At 41.2% G+C, this 22,201-nt stretch overlaps 1 protein-coding gene across 1 annotated transcript in view; it reads right to left on the reverse strand.

Moving 5' to 3' along the window:
• Window positions 1-22,201, reverse strand: part of C3 (complement C3) — a 68,574-nt gene that overhangs the window by 10,801 nt on the left and 35,572 nt on the right. Inside the window, exons 23-40 of the mRNA XM_044278751.1 lie at window positions 18,370-18,456; window positions 17,557-17,760; window positions 15,767-15,842; window positions 13,746-13,905; window positions 13,554-13,649; window positions 13,316-13,466; window positions 12,987-13,150; window positions 12,696-12,854; window positions 11,821-11,880; window positions 10,567-10,657; window positions 10,101-10,146; window positions 6,704-6,791; window positions 6,536-6,625; window positions 5,343-5,448; window positions 5,171-5,260; window positions 2,888-2,974; window positions 2,692-2,775; window positions 1,106-1,241 (exon numbers count right to left, since the gene is read on the reverse strand). Of these exons, the coding sequence (XP_044134686.1) occupies window positions 1,106-1,241; window positions 2,692-2,775; window positions 2,888-2,974; window positions 5,171-5,260; window positions 5,343-5,448; window positions 6,536-6,625; window positions 6,704-6,791; window positions 10,101-10,146; window positions 10,567-10,657; window positions 11,821-11,880; window positions 12,696-12,854; window positions 12,987-13,150; window positions 13,316-13,466; window positions 13,554-13,649; window positions 13,746-13,905; window positions 15,767-15,842; window positions 17,557-17,760; window positions 18,370-18,456 (1,975 nt within the window). The remainder of the gene's footprint in view (window positions 1-1,105; window positions 1,242-2,691; window positions 2,776-2,887; window positions 2,975-5,170; window positions 5,261-5,342; window positions 5,449-6,535; window positions 6,626-6,703; window positions 6,792-10,100; window positions 10,147-10,566; window positions 10,658-11,820; window positions 11,881-12,695; window positions 12,855-12,986; window positions 13,151-13,315; window positions 13,467-13,553; window positions 13,650-13,745; window positions 13,906-15,766; window positions 15,843-17,556; window positions 17,761-18,369; window positions 18,457-22,201) is intronic.

Below are 22,201 nucleotides of genomic sequence, written 5' to 3' on the forward strand. Positions count from 1 at the left end.
TATAATGTATGTACATAGTGACTCCACCAGCAGAATAGTGAATGCAGCTCTGGAGTATAATACAGGATGTAACTCAGGATCAATACAGGATAAGTAATATAATGTATGTACATAGTGACTCCACCAGCAGAATAGTGAATGCAGCTCTGGAGTATAATACAGGATGTAACTCAGGATCAATACTGAATAAGTAATGTATGTACAGAGTGACTCCAACAGCAGAATAGTGAGTGCAGCTCTGGAGTATAATACAGGATGTAACTCAGGATCAGTACAGGATAAGTAATGTATGTACACAGTGACTGCACCAGCAGAATAGTGAGTGCATCTCTGGAGTATAATACAGGATTTAAGCCCCCTCCTAATCAATAACCAAACACATGTTGCAGTAATATCTGTCTGCAGAAACAAAAAATATATAAAGTATTAAAAACAACATTTAACATTTAAGTGAGTTTGAAACAACCCCGCCTCTCAGTGGGACCTGTCAAGATTGGCCTATTTACTCCCTCCCCGATGCTTGGTTCGAGCTCTGTGGGTCTACCTCTGTCTTCACTGTGCTTTGGTCCCCGCATGTAAACTTACGTCACGGTCGGGGGTCACATGCTCTGCTGCAGCCAATGACTGGCCACAGCAGTGGTGTATCCCCCAAGTGGCATATGACTGCAGTGACAACAGTGTCCACATGGAGCCGGAACCTAGCATCTGCGAGCAGGTAAGTATGCTTTCCTTGACAGGTCCTACACCTAGACATTGGACTACCCCTTTAGGGGATTTTTCAGTTTTATAGCTATGTACTACACAGACTGATCTCTGCTGAATGAACCCTCTGCAGGTTTGTCTGCTCCACGAGAAGAGCTATTCTTTAGATCAATATGGTATTGTTGCCTAGTAGTGCTTGGAGCCTGTGTTCCAATCTGACCAAGAAGAAGTTCTGCATAGAGTTTCTATAGGTTTTTCCAAAGCGCTCTGCTTTCCTTCCACTCTTGAAAACACATACAGATAGGTCAATTTGAAATTTTGATTATGAGTCCCAATTGTGAAGGGACCAATGTGATAACAATGTCTGTACAACGCTGCGGAAAATGTAAGCGCTATCACTCACCCAGATGGCTGGTTCCAAAGGTCAGTTCTTATTCCCCAGATCAGGTAATCTCGACCTTCTTTCAGATCTAAGGCTTTGCGACATTTTATGTGACTGACAAAATTCCTCTGTTTGTCCAAAACATTTTCGTCTGTACCTAATAATGGGAAAAAACATGGAGAATAATACATCAACCCAATGAGGGTATACACCTATGTTTTTGTAGCTCCACCACCAATTCTATCAGATCCGACACAACAACAGAGTTTAGACATTCTCAATTGATGGGCTCCATTTGCATCCGCTATGCAATGGTTCCGGAAGCCATGATACACATGTGACTTGATGTAGATATTAATGCCAGGTTTGGACATAATGATTTTCTTCTTTCATGTGTGGCTGACCGTAGTCTATTTTTGGGTGTGGATCTCCACCAGTCGGTAGAATTAAGGAGCTCATGTAGATACAGTTATGCCTACGTCCTAGTGACTGGTGCTACATCTCAGGCCCCAGCTAAGATTCATTCTCTTGCAACAGAGCATTATAGTTGGTGTTCCAGGAGTCGGACCACTATGATCAGTGTCGGACTAGGATGCTTAGGGCTCACCAGTAAAATTTATTTTGGGGGCCCACTGTACATTCAAACATTACCTGCTCACACAGCAGCAAGATGATACCATATGAATGAATATGGGGGTCACTGTAGCAACTTTGAGAAGGTAGATCTTGGGGAGAAGAGGACACTGGTAGCTTTCCTCAATAGCTAGAAGTCATCTCAGCTCTGATCGTGTCTATAATAATAAACTGGGAAGTTTCTTTAATAATCTATCCAGTTTTTTTATGAACATAGGCTGGTTGAGGTGCTGTACATTGAACGTATGTAGCGCAGTAAGTCTACTGTGTTATGTGCCACTTGTGCAGGGGGTGGGAGAGACTAGGGGCCCACCTTGCTCATGGGCCTACGGGGGGATTCACCTGTACCCCTGTGGGCCAGTCCGAGCCTGACTATGATCACACACTTGTAAGGGTCAGGCTCTGCACACAAACACTGCGAGGAGTATCATCACACCACTGAGACAACACAGAAATAAAAATATCTAAGTTCTGGGTAATGTCAGCCTCTCCAATAAAAAACAACAGCACAAAAGACTCTAAAACACTTGCCAGGAAGGCTGAGTTCTTCTGTCTGTACAAATTCTTACTTTGGGCTATTCTTGCTGGGGCCATATCCAATTTGCTGCAGGTTCCCAAGCCAACGCAACAGCTCAGAGCAGTAGCATCCCAATGGTGGCCACAAAAGCCATCTAGACATGACACTATCTTTCCCTGTCAATAATAGTGGCTGGGGCCATTGCTCCCAAGTGCCATAGTGACTGGACATTTCTCTGTCCTCATTCACTATGGTGATTGGACTCCTTCCAAATATCCCTGACTTCCACGTGATAATAAAGTAAATGAGTGCCATACCGAGCTACTAAAATGTGTCTGGGTGAGCTGCAGTTATCATGATCGTTTGACTCATCTCTACATTGTACTAATTACATACATTTATAGTACATCCTCAGATGTACATTTTTCTCCTGACACTTATCTTCTCCTGGGATTACCTTGCTTGATGATGCTGATTATCTTCATCTCATAGTTATCAAAGTTGTTGTTCTTCTCTATCTTGACCAGGTTAGCCTTGTACACTAGAAATGTTGGAAGTAACATAGAATTAATAGGAGTTTAGATTGATCACCAGACGCCCTCATATTTTTACAAGGAGACAAATCTGTACAGAAGAGAGTATGTGCTCCTCACCATAGTCCACTCCTGGTGTACATGCCATGTTCATTCGTTCTACTGCCCCAATTTTACCTTCCAGCTGCTGTTGCAAGAAACAATTCTCTAAAAGACAAAATCCAGATTAAATCAATGTCAGAAGATCTAGAAGCCAACACTTAAGATTTGGTTTTCCTATATTTTAATCATGTACAGATGTGGCCTATGTATGATGGACTTCACAATGAATGTTTTTTTGAGTTTTGTCTTCTCCACATTTGAAAGTATAAACTTTTTTTTTATTTTGCCATTATCAGTGATCAGTTTTTCACAAGATAAGATGCAGATTTAATTATCATCATTTCGGTGTATAAATTATGTATTGTTTGTATATGCTTTTTTTTTGTTTTAGTGGGGATAATGTGAGTTAGTGACTGTACTGAATTCCACAAAATGTATATATTTTATCTTAATTTGTTTGTCTACTTTTGTACAATAAAACACTTAATGATAAAAATAGTGTATGAGGGCTTGTTTTAGTTAGGACAACTTGTGGTTTTCATTGGTGGCATCTTGGAGTACATACAAATTTTTGATCACTTTTTATTGTGTCGAATAAATAAAAGACAGCCATTTGGATTTTTTTATGTTATTTATAAAAAAAATGTATGACGTTCTCAGTATGGGCTAAATAATGTGTTCAATTTATGGTACAGGTCATTACAGATGCACCAATACCAAATATGTCTAGTTTATTTATTGTTTTATGCCAATTAAAAACATTGTAATTGACAAAAGGATTTTATTTTTAAAAAATCCAAACTTTTTTGTTGTAACTTTTATGTGAAAAGTAATGTGAAAAGCCAATTACCACCCATATATATCCCCTCTCTCACTGATGGCCCTTCTTGGAATCAGTGGGGGACCCATTGATTGCACCTCCATTGTTTACAACAGGGATGCCCAACCTGCGGCTGTCGCAAAACTACAACTCCCAGCATGCCCGGACAGTGTACAGCTATTGGCTTACAGCAGGGCATAATAGGAGTTGTAGTATTACAACAGCTTGAGGGCCGCAGGTTGAGCATCCCTTGTTTAGAATGTTAGAGGTCAATGTCAGAACCATACTGCTGAACCTCATTTGGGTAAATCTACAATGACAAATATATTTTATTGCATAAATGAATTTTATATTTTACAGCTGGTAACATATACAATGTGTCTGTCTATACCATTTTCCTTGGCTCATCTTATCCTTAGATGTTGGTGGGAGATGAACTTCTTTAATTAAAAAAATATGATTCTGCAATACTCTGTCACAAGATGTCTACAGTATATGTGTCTATATGTGGTCACTCAGTGGCTGTGTTGTGAATTGCAGCATGTCAAGAGTTTTGCTAGCTTGCTGAGATGTATTAAATTTTTTTAGTGTGAAAATGGTCCAAATTAACCAAATTGTGGCTGCTTATCATAAATCCTTAGAGTATTTTAACTACCTTATTTTTAGACTGTAAGACATACCTTTTACCAAGAAATGTTCTTGCTAAAAATTTCCGGCATCTTATAGCTCAATGACAGGGGGAATCATTAGCTACTAAGAGCTCTATCTCAGGCTTTATAACAGTTTGAAATGTGAGATATTGTGTTAAGGCTATGAACCTAAGCTTTCAAACAAGAACTGGCTCACATTTCTAGCTGTTATTCAGCCTGAAATAGAACAGGTCAAATTAGTTCCCTATACAGCCCACAAAACCTTAGAAACCATCACTATGATCACACTCTTCTTTTAACGCATAGTTCCTTAGCTTTAAACAAGACTTACATTTCTAGCTGCAATACAGCCTGAGATAGAGCAAGTTGAAATAGCTTCACATTACCCAGCTCCTATGTCAGTCAGCAGAGATGGGGGAAAGGAGGGAAAGTGTAGGTCCCTGTATAACTGTACGTGACCACAGGGGGAGGGGTAAAATATAATCAACCCCTACCATCAATCAGATTTTTCATGTGTGTGGGGTTGCTTTTTTGTGTTTTTTGTAATAGAACATAAAAACCTATACATAGTTGGTATTGATATAATTGTACTAAGCGATAGAATAAAGTTAATATGCTATTTTTTCTGAGCTACTATAAAATATTCTTTTCATTTTTTTGTTGTCTAAAAACTAGGTGAATTCTGTAGTCAGGTGCATCTTATAGTCTGAACACTACAACATTTATAGATCGGGCCTCATCCTATTTGGTAGTATATGCTCACACATTTTTACTGTATGGTGACCTTACTTATTCAATCCTTTTTTCTGTTACGGTTATTTGGGGACTTACCCTCAGAACACCGACATACATCCTTTTGACAGATCATGCCCAACAACTTGCTGTCATTGTCCACGTGGTAAAATTTAGTGCATCGGTTTTCTACAAAGCCATAAGATGTAAAATATGAATATATGCATATGTAAGACTCACATATCAGGTCAGTAGACAATGTATCACCTACCAGGGGTGTAATAGTCATAAACAGTGACAGATGCAGGTTGGATGAGACCAACTTTAAAGATCTGGTGAGCATTGAATATGATGCATTCATTTCGTTCGTGTGAGATCTGTTCAAATTAAGAGAAGAGAAGTTAACAGATTGTTGACAAACTGATAAAAATGAACTGATGTAGAGTTTTATCTATAGTACTAAAGCCATATTTTCCAGGCTGATCACAATTCAATGAGGATCATTGGTTTGGCCACTCAGTCTCAATATCTCATCATCTTCAGAACATTTAGTGAGTATATTCTGCATGAAGCCTATATCTGCCCTTGATAACGTATAATGGCAGCTGCAGCAGTGTTGGACTAAGAGTTCAGCTTAAATCTTTAGAAGCATATGCCTAGCCACCTTAAAGGGGTTTTCTTATTATGCTGATGGGTATACTTCTAGGTCATCAGTATCCGATTGGTGGGGGTCCGCCACTGCACTCTTTCTCCTAGGTCAGTGATGTCACAGTCATCAGTCACATGACCTAGGAGCAGCTCAGTCCCAATTAAGGGTATGGGGCTGAGTTGCGATTTCAAGCACAGCCACAATATAATGTAAGTCTCTGTGCTTAGTAAGTTGTGAGGAACCATCAGCGCTCTCTGGAGCACCACAGTCTCCTCAAACAGCTGGTCCCGGGTGTCGGACCCCTGCTGATCAGATACTGATGACTTATCCTGAGGATAGGTCATCATTAAAAGAGAGTTGGAAAACACCTTTAAATTGCATCAGTATTTGTAAATCAGCCAATAACAATCAAGCAAATTACCAAGTAGGTGGCTCTAAGTCCACCTCCAAATGGGGTTGTCTTATGCTTAACCGTTGGAGCGATTATTGTCTAATTCATGAAGTGTCTTGTTATTCTGGTGGGCCACTGTGACGCTGAATGGTTTTAGAGAAACTTATGATCATTGAAGTTACACTAGTAACATATGGCAGTAGCGGCATGTAGGTCTTGTATCAAGTGTTTCAAGTTTGTCATTTTAATATGGTTTTACTATAACTATTTGTGATAATGATCATTGGATCTCATGGCAAAGTGTTCCCAAATACCTGAAGCTCCATAGCTAAACTGACAAACAAGCATTGAGGACCTGGTTTATATTTTGAAGATGACCTGTGTATGGCTGATCTCAAACCTGACAGTAGCTGATATATCATACCTTATCCAGGTAGATGACAAGTGTACCCTTCTCTGTTGATTCCTTGTTAATCTCAAACTTGGAGATGTACTTGTCCACTCCCTTCATTAGCTGCGAGGAAAAGAATATGTTATTTCTCATTCATAAGGAGTTTATAAAGATGTTTAAGAAATATTTAAATAATCTTACTTTATTAAGACTTTGAACATCGGGGGCAAATCCAGTCATCATTGAAACATCCAAGATAGACATGGTGGCATCAGTGTTTTTCAGATGTCTACAGATAGATTACAATAAGAGGTTGATAGCAGAAAGCAACATCAACATTTAGAAGAGTGCAGATGTTTCCAGGATAGATTTGCTTGAAAGATTGTGAACCGTTAAGAATTTTTTATATTTCTGCATTCATTTTACCTAAAACTACAGTAGATAACATTTTCACACAAGTCCTAAAGGTAGATAAAGATAACAAATCAAACGAGTCAAAGATATGTATGTGAACTTTTGCTTTCAGTATCTGGTGTGACCCCCTTGTCCAGCAATAACTAAGGCCTCTTTCACACTTGCGTTGTCCGGATCCGGCGTGTACTCCACTTGCCAGAATTACACGCCGGATCTGGAAAAACGTGAACTGAAAGCATTTGAAGACAGATCCGTCTTCAAAATGCGTTCAGTGTTACTATGGCAGCCAGGACGCTATTAAAATCCTGGTTGCCATAGTAGTAGTGGGGAGCGGGGGAGCAGTATACTTACAGTCCGTGCGGCTCCCGGGGCGCTCCAGAATGACGTCAGAGCGCCCCATGCACATGGATGACGTACCATGCGATCACGTCATCCATGCGCGTGGGACGCCCTGACGTCACTCTGAAGCGCCCCCGGGAGCCGCACGGACTGTAAGTATACTGCTCCCCCGCTCCCCACTACACTTTACCATGGCTGCCAGGACTTTAGCGTCCCGGCAGCCATGGTAACCATTCAGAAAAAGCTAAACGTCGGATCCGGCAATGCGCCGAAACGACGTTTAGCTTAAGGCCGGATCCGGATCAATGCCTTTCAATGGGCATTCATTCCGGATCCGGCCTTGCGGCAAGTCTTCAGGATTTTTGGCCGGAGCAAAAAGCGCAGCATGCTGCGGTATTTTCTCCGGCCAAAAAACGTTCCGGTCCGGAACTGAAGACATCCTGATGCATCCTGAACGGATTTCTCTCCATTCAGAATGCATTAGGATAAAACTGATCAGGATTCTTCCGGCATAGAGCCCCGACGACGGAACTCTATGCCGGAAGACAAGAACGCAAGTGTGAAAGAGCCCTAAAACTAAACGTTTGATTAGTTCTGCACATCGGCTTGGAGGAGTTTTAGTCTATTCCTCTGCACACAACAGCTTCAGCTCTGTGATATTAGTGGTTTCCTTTCATGAACTGCTCTCTTCAGGTTCTTTCACAACATTTCTATTGGATTAGGTCAGGACTTTAACTTGGCCATTCCAAAACTTTAACTTTATTATCTTTAAACAATCTTTGGTAAAATGAATTGTGTGCTTAGCTTTGTTATCTTACTGCTTGACCCATGTTCTCTTGAGATTCAGCTCATGAACATTTGTCCTGATGATGGCAAGCCCTGCTGAACCAGATCCAGGAAAATAGGCCCAAACGATAATACCATCACTGCTGTGCTTTACAGATGTTATCAGGTTTTTATGCTAGAATGCAGTGTTTTCCTTTCTCTAAACATAATGCTTCTCATTTAAACCTAAATGTTTTAATTTGGTCTCATCCACCCATCATTCTTGCCAAGGTTATCTTTAGCAAACTGCAGATGGGCAGCAATGTTCTTTGTGGAGAGCAGTAGCTAACTCCTTAAAGTCCCCCCATGCACACCAAGTGTCATCTGGATGGTGGACTTGTGAACATTAACATTAGCTAATGTGATAAAGTCTTTTAGTTGATCTTTGTTGGTCAACTACTCTGTCTAAGGGTAATCATGGTCTTGAATTTCCCCCATGTGTATATAATCTGTCTGACTGTGGATTGGTGGAGTCAATAACCATTAGAGATTGCTGTATAAACTTTTCCAGCCTGATGAGCATCAACAACTCTTATTTTGAGGTCCTTGGAATTCTCCTTTGTTCGTGCAAGATACACTTCCCCAAACATGTGCGTGATGACCAGACTTTCATAGATTCTTGTTCTTTAACCCCTTGAATCCTACTGCTATACTTGTAGGGTGGAAGGAGGGGTTTTAAATATGCGCCTCGCGAGCACAGCAGGCGCCATAGCCAGCAGGTCTCTGCTGTTTCAAACAGCAAAGACACAGGGATAATGTCTGTGACTGGCAATAATGCTTATTCCAAGAATTTAACCCTACATGGCAACCCCCCCCAGAAGAGCGCACTTCGTTAGGACCACATGCGGCGATCGGGGGAGTCGTTTCTTTTCTCTGATGCGCTGTGCCTATCTGAAGTGACCCAGCATATCACAGCTGCAGGTAGCAGGCCTCCATAGGAAAACCATAAATGGAGCTTAGACTAAACAAAAATAAATAAATCAAAGTATTGCATATTGTAGCATTCTTGTTTTTCAACATCTAAAAATTTTTAATCACCCCCATTTCCTCAGAATTAGAATAAAAAATAAAAACATAATGATCATGCGCATGTACCAAATGCCTCAACTGTTAAAATATAAAAATATGTATCCTATCTGGCTAATCGCGTAATGGAAAAAAAAAAATGTAAATTTTTCATTGCTTCCCTACCAAAACAAATTTAATAAATTGTAATAAAAAGTCACATACACAACAAAAATGGTATCAATAAAAACTACACATCGTCTACACAGCTCCATAGACACGTGGTGAGAATATGGCGATATAAAGATTTTTTTTCAGTATTAAAACACAAGAAAAACTATATAAATGTGATATCCTTGTAATCATACTGACCCATGGAATGAAGGGCTCAGGTCAGTTTAACCGCATAGTGAACACTGTAGAGACAAAACCTGCCAAACTGTGGTGGAATTCGATTATTTTTTTCAGTATCACCCCATTTAGTATTTTTTTCCAACTTCCCACTACATTGTATGTCATATTAAATGATGGCATTAGAAAGCGCAACTTGTCCCACAAAAAACAAGCCCTCATACGGCTATTTGGACTGAAAAATTATGTCTCCAGGGAGAAAAATAAAAATGCAAAAATAAAAAAACTCCTGTACTGAAGGGATTAAAAAAAATAACTTCCACTCCCACCTAATTGCAATCCCATTGATTGGAAACACCTGACAGTAATTTCACCTTCAAATTATCTCCTATTCCTAAGGGTTCACAGACATGATATTAGATCATTTTCCTCAAAAAAATAAATAAGAAAATGAGCAGGCCTAATATTTTTGGCTCCTTTGTTTGATTTGGTTATCTTTATCTACTTTTAGGACTTGTGTCAGAATTTTAGGTCAAATTTATGCAGAAAATTAGAAAAATTCTGAAGGGTTCACAAACTTTCAAGCACTACTGCATGTGAAAGATGGATATTTATTAGATAGATATGTGATATATAAATTAGATCCATGAGAAACATTTCTTACCTTGCACAGATCTCAATCGATACTCCTGGCAACTCACCTTCTTTAACTGTGAAATACAAAACATATTTAGAAGTGGGATTCTATTTTCAATCTACACTTAGCACCTATGGGGGGAGATATATCCAACTGGTGTAAAGTAGAACTGGCTTGGTTACCCATAGCAACCAATCAGATTCTACGTTTCATTTAGCAAAGGAGCTGTGAAAAATTATAGGTGGAATCTGATTGGTTGCCATGGGCAACTAATCCAGTTCTACTTTACACTAGTTTGATAAATCTACCTCCTAATGCCCAATATGTGTGGTGTATACTTAAAAGTACTAGTCTCCTCCTGCATGCCTATGCTCCAAGTGCTAACCATATTATGACCTAAGATTCCTACAAACCTGCTGTGACAAGTCCATGAACTCTACATTTTAGGTCAGTTTGGGAGAAAGGGGTAGTTGTCCTTGCACTATATACTTACCCTGTGGTAGGTCTTTAACTGTAACTGAAAGATCAAAGTTTTGGCAATCCTTTTCCTTTTCTGACTCAAGAGCATGGTAAATGGACACCACCTAAGAAGCCAGAGGAGAATAAGACAGAAATAATAAAAAAATTAACCCCTTTAATGACCAGGCCTGAAAATGTAAAAGAAGACCTTAATGACCAGACACTTTTTTTTGATTTTGCGCTACCAAAATTGTTTACCAAAATATGTCCCCCAGAAGCTCATTAAAAGATCTCTGGGGTACATTTACAATTTTTTCTGCACTATATCACTGCAACGTGGGCAACCAAAAAACTTCAGGGGAAAACCGCACCTTCTAGGGTGCATTGAACAAAGCAGAGCTGATCAGGGTCTGCTAAGACCCAGCAGCTTTGCTCTGCCCAAGACACCCAGTGATCATGCCCAAGACATCTGGGGATTCGGCCTGCTTCTGCTAGACAGCATTAAAGGGGTTATCCAGTGATAGCTAATGATGACCTATCCTCAGGACAGGTCATCATTTTCAGATCAGCAGGGGTCCGAGTCCTGGCACCCCCATCGATCAGCAGTTTCAGGGAAGTGCTGCGCTCCCTAGAGCTCTGGAAAGTGCAGCCAGCTGCTGGTATCTTTCCAAGCACAGAGCACATAGTACAGTGGCAGTGCTTAATGTTTATGTTCAAGCCATATATATATGATGCTCCAGATTAAAACCCAGCACCAATTTCCATACATGTACAGTGCTTGGTTTTAAAGTTAAAAGGGTTTAAAAAAAAAAAGTAAACCATACTCCTCTTCATAGATTCCCTGCTGGAGACCATGATTTTCCCTCTATACCGGCTGTTGACCACATAGCCATTGGACATGTAAAGGAAAGGGAGCTTGGAGCTGAACCACGAACTCCAACGTGCTGAGTTTTTTGTGACCAGTTCCTTGAGGAGTTGTGTTTTGGATCTACTTCCCTATAGGTGACTGAAACTACCAAATCACTTGTTTTGATTTTGGCATGGGGCCAGCTCTACTCAGCTCTACTCAGTATTCTTCTGTGGATGGACCTTAGGGGTAGTATATGTAAACCTTCTCATTGTAATGATCTCTCTATGGGCTATAAAATGGCAGGGGAGACCATTTTGACTTCTCTCACTCCTCAGATTTTTTGTTTCACAGATAATATGGTTAAATTCTTCAGGGTTGTATTTAGCCAATAGTTAAGATTCAGAAATGGTGTTATGTGACTGAAAGAAAGGACCTTACCGTCATGATACCTTGACCTTTGCCTGTGGCTTTAACAATAAACTCCTTATTCAATCTGGTCTATAAAATAAAATTATAGAATGAAATGTATTAGTAAGTAAAGAAGATGACATGGCAGTACCTTCCAAAGTACTATATGTAGGTGGTGGAACCCGGGATGGAAATTACCAATATCTACTCCATTATTGCATCTGTTATGCATTTTGGGACCACAACAGGTCCCCTTGTCAGATAATATTACAATGTTGTAATATTGTCCAACAAAGGGACCAATAATGGCCCTAAATGCATAACAAATACAACAATAAAGTGGATATTGGTTATTTCCATCCCGGGTGGCTCTTTGAGGTAATGCTGTGGTCAAGTCCTGTTCTTTGCCTATTACACTTTATTTCAGTACTGTACCAACATCGTGCTGTAACAGGAGGACCCGGTGTTGTGTACTATTGAGCACAACATATACAGGTGAGTGGCAATTGCCTTCATATTTACTGACTTTCCTTATGGTTCTGCTATGCTCACAACCCACTTAAAAAATAGCTGAAGTATAAGTCGTTTCGCGTAGAGCGAATAGGGAACCCCTTCATGACCACCTGAAGACTTTTACTAAGGTAAAGGGAACAGCAAGCTAGCTAGCAGTTTTCAGAAATTCTTGCCTATTCTTACCCGAAAACCATCCATGTGTGGCTCAAAGGGGTATTCCCGCCTTAGAAATTAAGGACATATCATATGAATATGTTATAAATGCGTTGTACATGTGGGTCCCACCTCTGGGATCCACACCTATCTTCAGAACACGGGTCCTCTTGTCTGGTGGGCTTTCTCTGTTCGTTTGAGCAGAGTATACTGAACATCTTGAACATCACAATGCTCACCTCAGCAGAACGTGCCAGCATGGCATTATTATGATCTATGCGATAACTTATTGGTTGCTGTCTTTCTGGGAGTCTGAGGGACACATCCATATTTAACTCATTTAGAGATGGGATGTCAATCTGATATTGAGCCAAAGCTTGGAACATCACAATTGTAGCCTACAGAAGACAAGAGCAGGTATGTTTTAGACAATTTTGTACAAAGTTAATGTACAGTATAAAAAAGATTGAAGACATTATACATAATAGGAAGGAATAGCGAAGAAGCATCACATTATTGTCATCACTTACTTGAGTGGAACCATAGACTGCTCCATAATATCTTTGATCGTTTATCCAGCGCACAATTGGTCCAGCTAGATCATACTGTTTCAAGCGCAAGATAGCCAGAAGAGCGTAGGATGTGGCCTCAATAGTTATGAAACGGGACCCTGGTTCCTCCCAATGAACTTTGTCTTGTGAAGGAAAAAAAAGTCAGTTACTCCTAATGAAAGACATATCTAATTTGAACTTTAGTTCCTAAAATCTGTCATTTTAAAACATGAATTTACTGCCAGACATTATTTATGTCTTGTAAGGCCACATATAGACTATCAAAAGCATTAGTTGAGCCTCAGTACCTGTGGTTGCAGAAAGCAGCTTCTCTGCATTGTCTATTGCCCCAGCCATAGCAAGAGCGTATGTGGTAATAGCTATGGTGTATGGTTTTTTGAGACCTGGGAGCTGACCCACCAGGAAGCTGGATGCCTTCTCAATATTCATCTTCAGATTCTATAATGAGTTATTGAAGACATAGATGAATACTGGCATATACTGGATTGTAATTCTATTACAAGATGATCAAGATCATACACTCACGTTCACGTGTGCAGTGCAGGTCTTCTCACTTTCCAGCATAGCAATGAGAACAAAGGCTGTAAGTGCAACATCTTCTGAAGACCCTTTAATTGCTCCCTAGGAGAAAATAAAATGAATACGTTTAAGAAAATTTGACAGAGCAAACTAAAGCTAATCAAGTTACTGTGAAAAAAGTTCTCTGCTGATACATACCACCATCTCCTGATGAATAACTGGGGCATCTTCTTTGAACATTCCATCTGGTTTCTGTTTCTGGAGTGTCAACCATTTGATTGCACCACACAAAACATTGCTTTCAATGTCCACCAGTGGTTGAGCCATTGCAAAGACTTTAGCTACATAAGCAGTTAGCCTGATCACAAAGAAAGGGTATTATCCAAACAGGTACATATTTCCAGTGTGAATTTGAATGTAATCCTAAAGCTAATTTACAATTACTTTTGCAATTTGAGAGCATTACTTACAGTTCAAGGACTACACACCCTGTTTATTGAGATGTAGAGTGCAGTGCCTCTATTTCAATTATAGTATGTTATAGTAGTGGGTGTGGAACCATTGTGTCAACAGATTTGATTTACGGCTAATCATTTACAGATTATCCTAGCAGTACCCTGGTATTCACACTTTAAACCCTATACAGGGATCTCTTCACTGCAGGGGAACCACCAGGCCGCTACCTCCTGGAATAGTCTGTGTGATATTATCAGCTGACCAACGAAGTAAGGCTACTTTCACATCAGCGTTTTGGCATTCCAGTTTTCAGATCCTGTGCATTCTGAATGGCGTATGTTCTGTTTAGGATGCATCAGTATGCATTTCGGCAGCATTCGGTTTTGTGACCGGACACAAAACTGCTGCAAGCCGCGGTTTTGTGTCTGGTTATTAAAACAGAACAAATCAGATCCATCATTATAATCAATTTAAGTCAATGGCGCTGGATCAGTTTTTTTTGGATCCTAAAAAAACATATCCGTCACCCATTGACATGTTGTTTTTAGTGAAGGATCTAGTTTGTTCCATTTTGACTACGTTGTTTTTAGTGAAGGATCTGGTTTGTTCCATTTTGATTTAACACAACCACATTCTAATGGAACGGATGCATCTTGATGTGTTTAATGAAATGGACTTCAAAGATTACGAACAAGACAGCATTACTCACTGAATCCTTCCAGCTTTTCCGTTTCGTGGCAGTGACCACAGTGTTGAGTCCTGGCCTCCAGAACTCCTTAATGGCTTGCAATACTATAGAAAACTGCGGCACTCCAATGTCATAGAAAACTTCACCTTTTATTACACCGAAATCTGTGACGTTTCGACCTGTTTGGTCTTTATGAAGCTTATAAATTCATACCAATAGTGAACATATATATATATTCACCAGATCATAACAATTGGTCAAACTTAGCTCCACCTTAATTAGATATAAATCCCCCCCCCCTTCAAGCTAAAAAGCTTATCCTTTGTGGGTAGAGTGGATTGAAGTACGGGCAGTGGATTCATATAACTGGAAAGTGACCTAACCCTAATAGGGAAAATGGAATATAATTGCATACCTTGTGAAAGGAGGCAGAGGTCATTTAGGTTATATGGACCAAATGAACAGAAGGGCAGATGACTATGACATTGGAGTGCCGCAGTTTTCTATAATATTTAAATCAAATCGAACAATTTTGGTCCGGTTTCGAGATCCTCTGTCAGATCTCAAAACCGGAAACCGAAGCGCAGATGTGAAAGTAGCCTAACTCATCTAACGAATGGTTGAAAGAGAAGATTTGTGTTTTGGAATATGCTATGATAACAGAGGCACATGCATGCATTCACCCATGATATATTGATAAACTGAAGCACATTTGCAGGGAGAAATGGTCCAAGATTCTCCCTCATTATTGTGAAAGTCTTATTCGCAACTACAGGAAAGGTTTTGTAGAAGTGATTGGTGCTAAAGTGTAACCTAATGGTTATTAAACTCAAGTGTTCACATTCTTTTTCTCCCTGTTCTATGGACGTTTACTCGGCATGCTCAATAAAAGACATGGATAGTACAACTGTTTGTGCGTTTTTAGTTTGATTAGATTGTGTTTGTCTGTGTGAAGAATGATATGGTTGCTATGATCTGATATTTTTTCATATAGCACCTAATGTCCACGATAGAATACATTTTTATGGTGATTGAATAACTTTGAATACTCTACACCAACAGAGATGACGCTTACCATGTGCTTGCTGGTCTGTCTTTGAAAGCTGCATAAGAACTATCTGGTTTACGGTAGACTAGTTGCTGTACATAACCTGCAAAATAAAGTTTCTAATTATTCTACAGTACAAATAGTAAATATTTGGGGGCACATTTATTAAGGACAGTATTTTAGGCCGATCTTAATAAACAAAATCACAGAAATAAGATAATAATGCACTTAGTAAAGTAGATGCAAGCATTATATATGGACAAAGTCCTCACTCTGATATGATAATATCTGAGACACTTAGCCAATATATTTTGATCAAAACACATCGGAGCCCGCCTACCAAGCGCCAAGGTGGTCTTAGGTCAGGCGGGTCCTACGCTAAACCTACCTAAGCCATTGGGCTTCTATGTTCAGGAGCGCACACGCCGCACATATGGTGTGCTGCTCCTAGTCACCTCCATGTGCATCAAGCAACCAATGGGAGGAGGAGCAAGCACACCCATATGTACCACCTAATCAAGGCGCTCTATTGGATAGGAAGGGCAAAAGTGCAGAGGAATGCTACTCCCAAGATAAAATAGGTGCGCATTCACACTTGAAGGTGCCACTCCCTCAAGCATATACTACATAGACAAAAAAAAGGTAGGTTTAGCGTAGGACCCGCCTAAGTGCATTATTATCTTATTTCTGTGATTTTCTTCAATATTATGGCCAGGGACATCCGCACATTTGTATATCATACTGTGCAGGATGTTTCTATCTTAGTTTTTTCTGCGATCTTAATAAACCCCTAAACTGGCGGTGGATCCGCTGGAGTTATGAAGAGCCGCCGGCTTCTACATAACTTGAGTGGATCCTCTGTCAGTTCTAAATGCAAGACATCTTCTGTGCTGTCTCATATTTAGACCCTTTTCTATGCCTAAAACAGGTGTAAAAAATGGTTAATGAGATGGGCCCTTCCCCGCCTACGCCATGCCCACTTATTTAGACCTGCCGTGAGTGGGAAGAAGTCGCAGATTGCGGTGCAACTAGCTGTTGCGCCTCAATCTGTGCCTGAAATACACCTGATATAGGCATATTTCTAATTATTTTCATCAGGTAATCATACTATCATATGGTCATGGCCTAGATCATAAATCTGTAATCTTCTGTAAATGACAAATTGTACTTGCTTAATTTACAGATGTAAAAATGTAACTCCCTAATTTTTTATACCATTTATATACTGATAAGCTTACTTTTATGGCTTACTTGAAGATATTTGGGACCGTCAAATAAAAATCAGGATGAAACACTCAAAAACATCGAAGGGTCTAATAATAAAACTTTTCCAAATTAAACTTAAAAAATTCTAATGTCTTTTTTAAGCCTTATCTTTTTTTGTTGTTGTTGTTGCAAATTTACGCCCAATACATTTGTAAATCCTTTCTATAAATTCTTCTTCTTAAACTCTTTAGTCGAAGCAAATATGACCACACCTTTATCTACTGCCAGACATAGACAAACCATTTAATCTAGTCTTATAAATGAGGAAGGATCTATAAACATCTGCCCCTACAGTACGCTACATCTTTCTAAGGAAATAAAGATTAAGATTTCCTTCTTATATTAGTGATTTTATTTTTATTGAAAACAAGCTGTATCATAGAGGCTAAAAATATAAAAAATTTGAATTTCCACAACTTTTGCTATGGAGTTAAGAGTAAGAAGTCTAATAAAAACTAGAACGCTAAAGAAAAAAAAGAAAAAATACAGTTAAAAATACAGAATATCTAACATTTAGAAATTAATATTTAGCTTTTTTTCCCTTTACTTACCCTGCTTTATGTTCTTGATGGCTTCACTTCTTCGGTTCTCTCCAATTCTTTCCCACTGGTTGGTTGCATCAAGGTAAAAGGTTGCAATTACACTGGGAGTCATAGTGATCATATTTTGTTCTCCACAACCACGTGGAATAACAATCAAAGTATTCATATTGGAGCCATCAATCGCATTCTCCACCATTTGGCTAATTGGGTTTCCTAAATGGATTTTTAAAACATCATTTTAGATACAAGATATAATACTCAAATCTAAAAATTATTGAGTTGAAGAATGACACTTAAAAAGGTTATTCGGTAAAAATATAGAGCTGCCATCTGAGATTTTGTCTTCTTTAAGCTGCTCAACCCATTTTAAACAGGTATGAAGATTGTTGTTTCTTTATTTTTATGTTTTTGGTTTTCATTGTTTCAGGCTTTTATTTTAGGAGGCCAGATCTAAAAGTTTAAGCAGGTTAAAGTTGACACACAAGATATTTCACAAGACTGGCCAAACAGTAGATCATGATGTACTGGTAGACCTGTGGAGAATAGTACCTCTTGATGTTAGGTTACCAGGCTATTCTTTTGCTGGCTTCAACCCAATTGGCAGAACTGTCTCCTCATAGGTTTCACCAACATTTGCATGTTATTGGAGCACCATAGGGCACTTTTTAGTTTGACAAAATGCTATGAGCTGGACTAGATTTTACCTACCTCCTTATGGCTAGTGTCCATTTTAGCAGCAGGGCTCTGGGGAAGAGCAGCATGGTCATGCATGCCCCATGGTTGTGGCACAAGTGTAATAAGTGATATGTTTTTTTTTTTTACCTTGGAAAGTCACAATTGTTTCAACATCCGATTTAGGTACAATGTTTTTCTCATTCAGTGGAGACACAAGCACTTCCTGAACACCATCTATTGGAGATAGACAACAGATGGAAAATACATCATGTATAATGCTTCATTTATGAACACAGGGAAGTTTAATGACTTAGGGGGAAGAAACTGGTGTAAAGTTGAACTGGCTTAGTTGCCTATAGCAACCAATCATATTTCACCTTTCATTTTTCACAGCTCCTTTGGAAGCTAGGCCAGTTCTACTTTACACCAGTTTGATAAATCTCCCCCTTAATGTTATCATTGGTAGATTTAAGAATAGAAAAGAGAAAAAAGTGTCTCAGGACTATTATTTCATATGACAATATTTTATTGCGGCCTACAGTATAAAGCAATATTTGCCAGGAGCAATTCAACTTTTGCTCTTAGTAATCTAATGTAACACTAAACATCATAGGCGTGTGCACGGGGTGTGCCGGGTGTGCCTGGGCACACCATAATCATCACCTCCGTGCTGCACTGCCATCTGCCAACTCCTGATGCGATCCTTCACATAGGCTTCAGGCTAGTGGTCTGAAGCCTATGAGACAGTAGAGCGCTAGAATGGAGTTGCTCCAGGGAGGTATGATGTCAGAGGAAGAGGCAGAGTCTCATCATACAGGGGGCAGGGACTCAAGATGTGCAGGAGATTTAACAGAGCACATTGTTGGAGAGAGGAGCAGAAGCTGCAGGTCAGTATGTGAAGGCGAAGATTGACTGTTATGTGTACTTGGGGGCTTTTTGCAGGGGCTGAAGGGAGGAGGAATAATCCTTGTACTGGAGACTGTATGTTAGAGGGGTCTGAAGAGAGGGGGTGAAGTGATACTATTTACATGGGGACTGTATGCTGGAGGGGCTGAAGGCAGAGAAAATGATGTTTTTTACATGGGACTGTATGCTGGAGGGGCTGAAGGCAGGAGGGGTGATATTATTTTACATGGGGACTGTATGCTGGAAGGGCTGAAGGCAGGGGGAGTTTTGTATTTTACATGGGACTGTATGTTGGAGGGGCTAAAGGCAGGGAGTGGTGTATTTTACATGGGACTGTATGCTGGAGGGGCTGAAGGGTACCATCATTATTACTATTAGGGTCCATTCACTTGTCTGTAGTGTTTTGCGGATCCGCAATACACCCGGCCGGCACCCCCATAGAACTGCCTATTCTTGTCAGCAGCAAATGCGGATGCGAAGAGCACAATTGCGGAATGGACGCGGACACATTCTGCGGACGTGTGCATGGAGCCTAATACAGAGGTGGCCATTATAATATTAAGAATAATAATAACACATAGGGGCCAGTATATATTATAATTATACAGAGGGCATTATACTTATGGGCACTACGGGTGGAGGGGAGGTCTGTTATCTGAGCATTATAGTAAAGTGAGAAATCTAAAAAAAATTCTGTGAAACTATGCAGAGACGCGGCTTAACCTCTTCAGGACACATGACGTACCGGTCATGATGTCCTGGTACTTAAATCATTGAGCAGGCACCTAGGCTAAATGCGCCGGGGGGTCCTGTGACCCCCCCATGTCGGCGATCGCAGAAAACCGCAGGTCAATTCAGACCTGCGGTTTTCTGCGTTTCCGGGTTATTCGGGTCTCTAAAGGCCTGATAACCCGGAACAGGATGGTGATGGTGGTGTGATTTCACCCCACCAATCACCATCCAGCGACCCTGAGTGGTGATGGTGACATCACCACTCAGGATCGCTTCTGATTGGTCTGTGGGCGGTCCGGCGGCAGATTCAAAAGAGGCAGGCGCTCCTCTCCTCCTCCTTTTGTGTTCTGGAGCCGAGGAGAGAGGAGCTGCCTGCACGTGTGTCCGCCATCGCTGCCAGCACCCCGATATGTGCCCCCAGGACCCGATCTGTGCCCCTAGCACCCCATCAGGTACATGGGGTGCCCCCATCAGGGACAGCATAGGGAAAGTTTGGGTTAGGCAGGGGAAAAAAAGGGAAAGTTAGTTTCTGAACTTTTAATTGCATCACCCTAAGTTAGGGTGTCTGGGGTCCACAGCACAGCTGTGTGACCCTAGACCCCCCGGGGGTGCTGCCTCTTGCCCCCCCTGCCCTTCCCCCCCACTTTTTTGGGGTGCAGGATTTTTATTTTTTTTGTGTACGCTGACTGTTGCCGGCACTCTTAGCCTCCGGCCACTGTTAGCGCATCGCACACCCCACTGCTAATCAACTTCGGACGGTTGATCAGTGGTTTTTATTTTTTTATTTTTTTTTGGCCTTTTTTTTATTTATTTTTTGTTTTTTTTTAGTTTTAGGGTTAAGTCCGCGAACACACACGCACACAAAATAAAGATTTCCACACACGCACATACACACGCAGACACACACTCCCCTATGGCCCGCTGGACGTTCTCGGCTGAGGAGGCACACGCCCAGCTTGCCTCCGACTCCGAGAGTCCCAGTGAGGACGAGGATGACCCCACATTCCTGTTATCATCAGCATCCTCTTCATCATCTAGCGATGATGATGAGCCCCCAAGGCGGCGGAGACGCCGCCAGGTGGAGCAAGGGGACCGCCATGTTAGGGACCCTGTGGCCCAGCCTAGTACGAGCAGCTCTGGGGCTCGTACTGGTTTCCCAGCCCACCAGTTAAATCCACCGGAGCACCCTGCCGGTGAACTTGTCTGGTGTAGCCCAGAGCGATACAAGCCCGTGATTCCTGATTTTGTAGGCCAATCAGGAATCCAGATTTCCACAGTGGGCTACACTAAATATGACTTTTTTTGTCATTTTTTCAGTGACCCACTGGTAAATCTGATGGTGGAGCAGACTAATCTGTACGCCCAACAGTTTGTCGCTCAACACCCGGGCTCCTTTTTGGCCAGGCCCTGTGGCTGGACGCCGGTCAGTGCAGCCGAAATGAGGAAATTTTGGGGCCTCGTGATGCATATGGGCCTGGTCAAGAAACCCAGTGTCAGGCATTACTGGAGTGGGGACGTCCTCTACCAGACCCCACTTTACAGTACGGCCATGACACGCTCCCGGTTTGAGGCCATCCGTAAATGTCTACATTATTCCGATAATGCAGCATGTCCCCCCCGAGGTGATCCTGCCCATGACCGCCTGTATAAGATACGGCCGGTCATCGATCACTTTGGGGCCAAATTCATGGAGGCCTATGTACCTGGAAGGGAGGTCGTGGTTGATGAGTCTCTCATTGCGTTCAAGGGGAGACTCATTTTCTGCCAGTATGTGCCCTCCAAGCGGGCGAGGTATGGCGTGAAGCTATACAAAATTTGTGAGAGTACCTCAGGGTACACTTACAAATTTCGTATATACAAGGGGCGAGATTCCCGGATTCAACCCCCAGAATGTCCCCCCACTCTGGGTGTTACCGGGAAACTTGTGTATGTACCCACTGCTGGATAAGGGTTACCACCTGTACGTGGATAACTTTTATACCAGTATCCCCTTGTTCCAGTCCCTTGCCGCCAGATCCACGTTCGCTTGTGGGACCGTGCGGAAAAATCTACGCGGCCTACCTGCCCTCCCCCTTCAGGTACCTATCCCCAGGGGTGAGACCCGTGCCCTTACCACTGGAAACCTGTTGCTGGTTAGGTATAAGGACAAGAGGGATGTCCTTATGCTGTCCACAATTCATGGTAACGGCATCACCCCTGTCCCTGTGCGAGGTACTGTGGCAACGGTCCTCAAGCCCGATTGTATCGTCGCCTACAATCGGTATATGGGAGGAGTTGATCTCTATGATCAAGTCCTCAAGCCATATAACACCATGCGCAAAACCCGGGCATGGTACAAAAA

Source organism: Bufo gargarizans, chromosome 2 (assembly GCF_014858855.1).
Source record: "Bufo gargarizans isolate SCDJY-AF-19 chromosome 2, ASM1485885v1, whole genome shotgun sequence".
Classification (NCBI taxonomy): domain Eukaryota; kingdom Metazoa; phylum Chordata; class Amphibia; order Anura; family Bufonidae; genus Bufo; species Bufo gargarizans.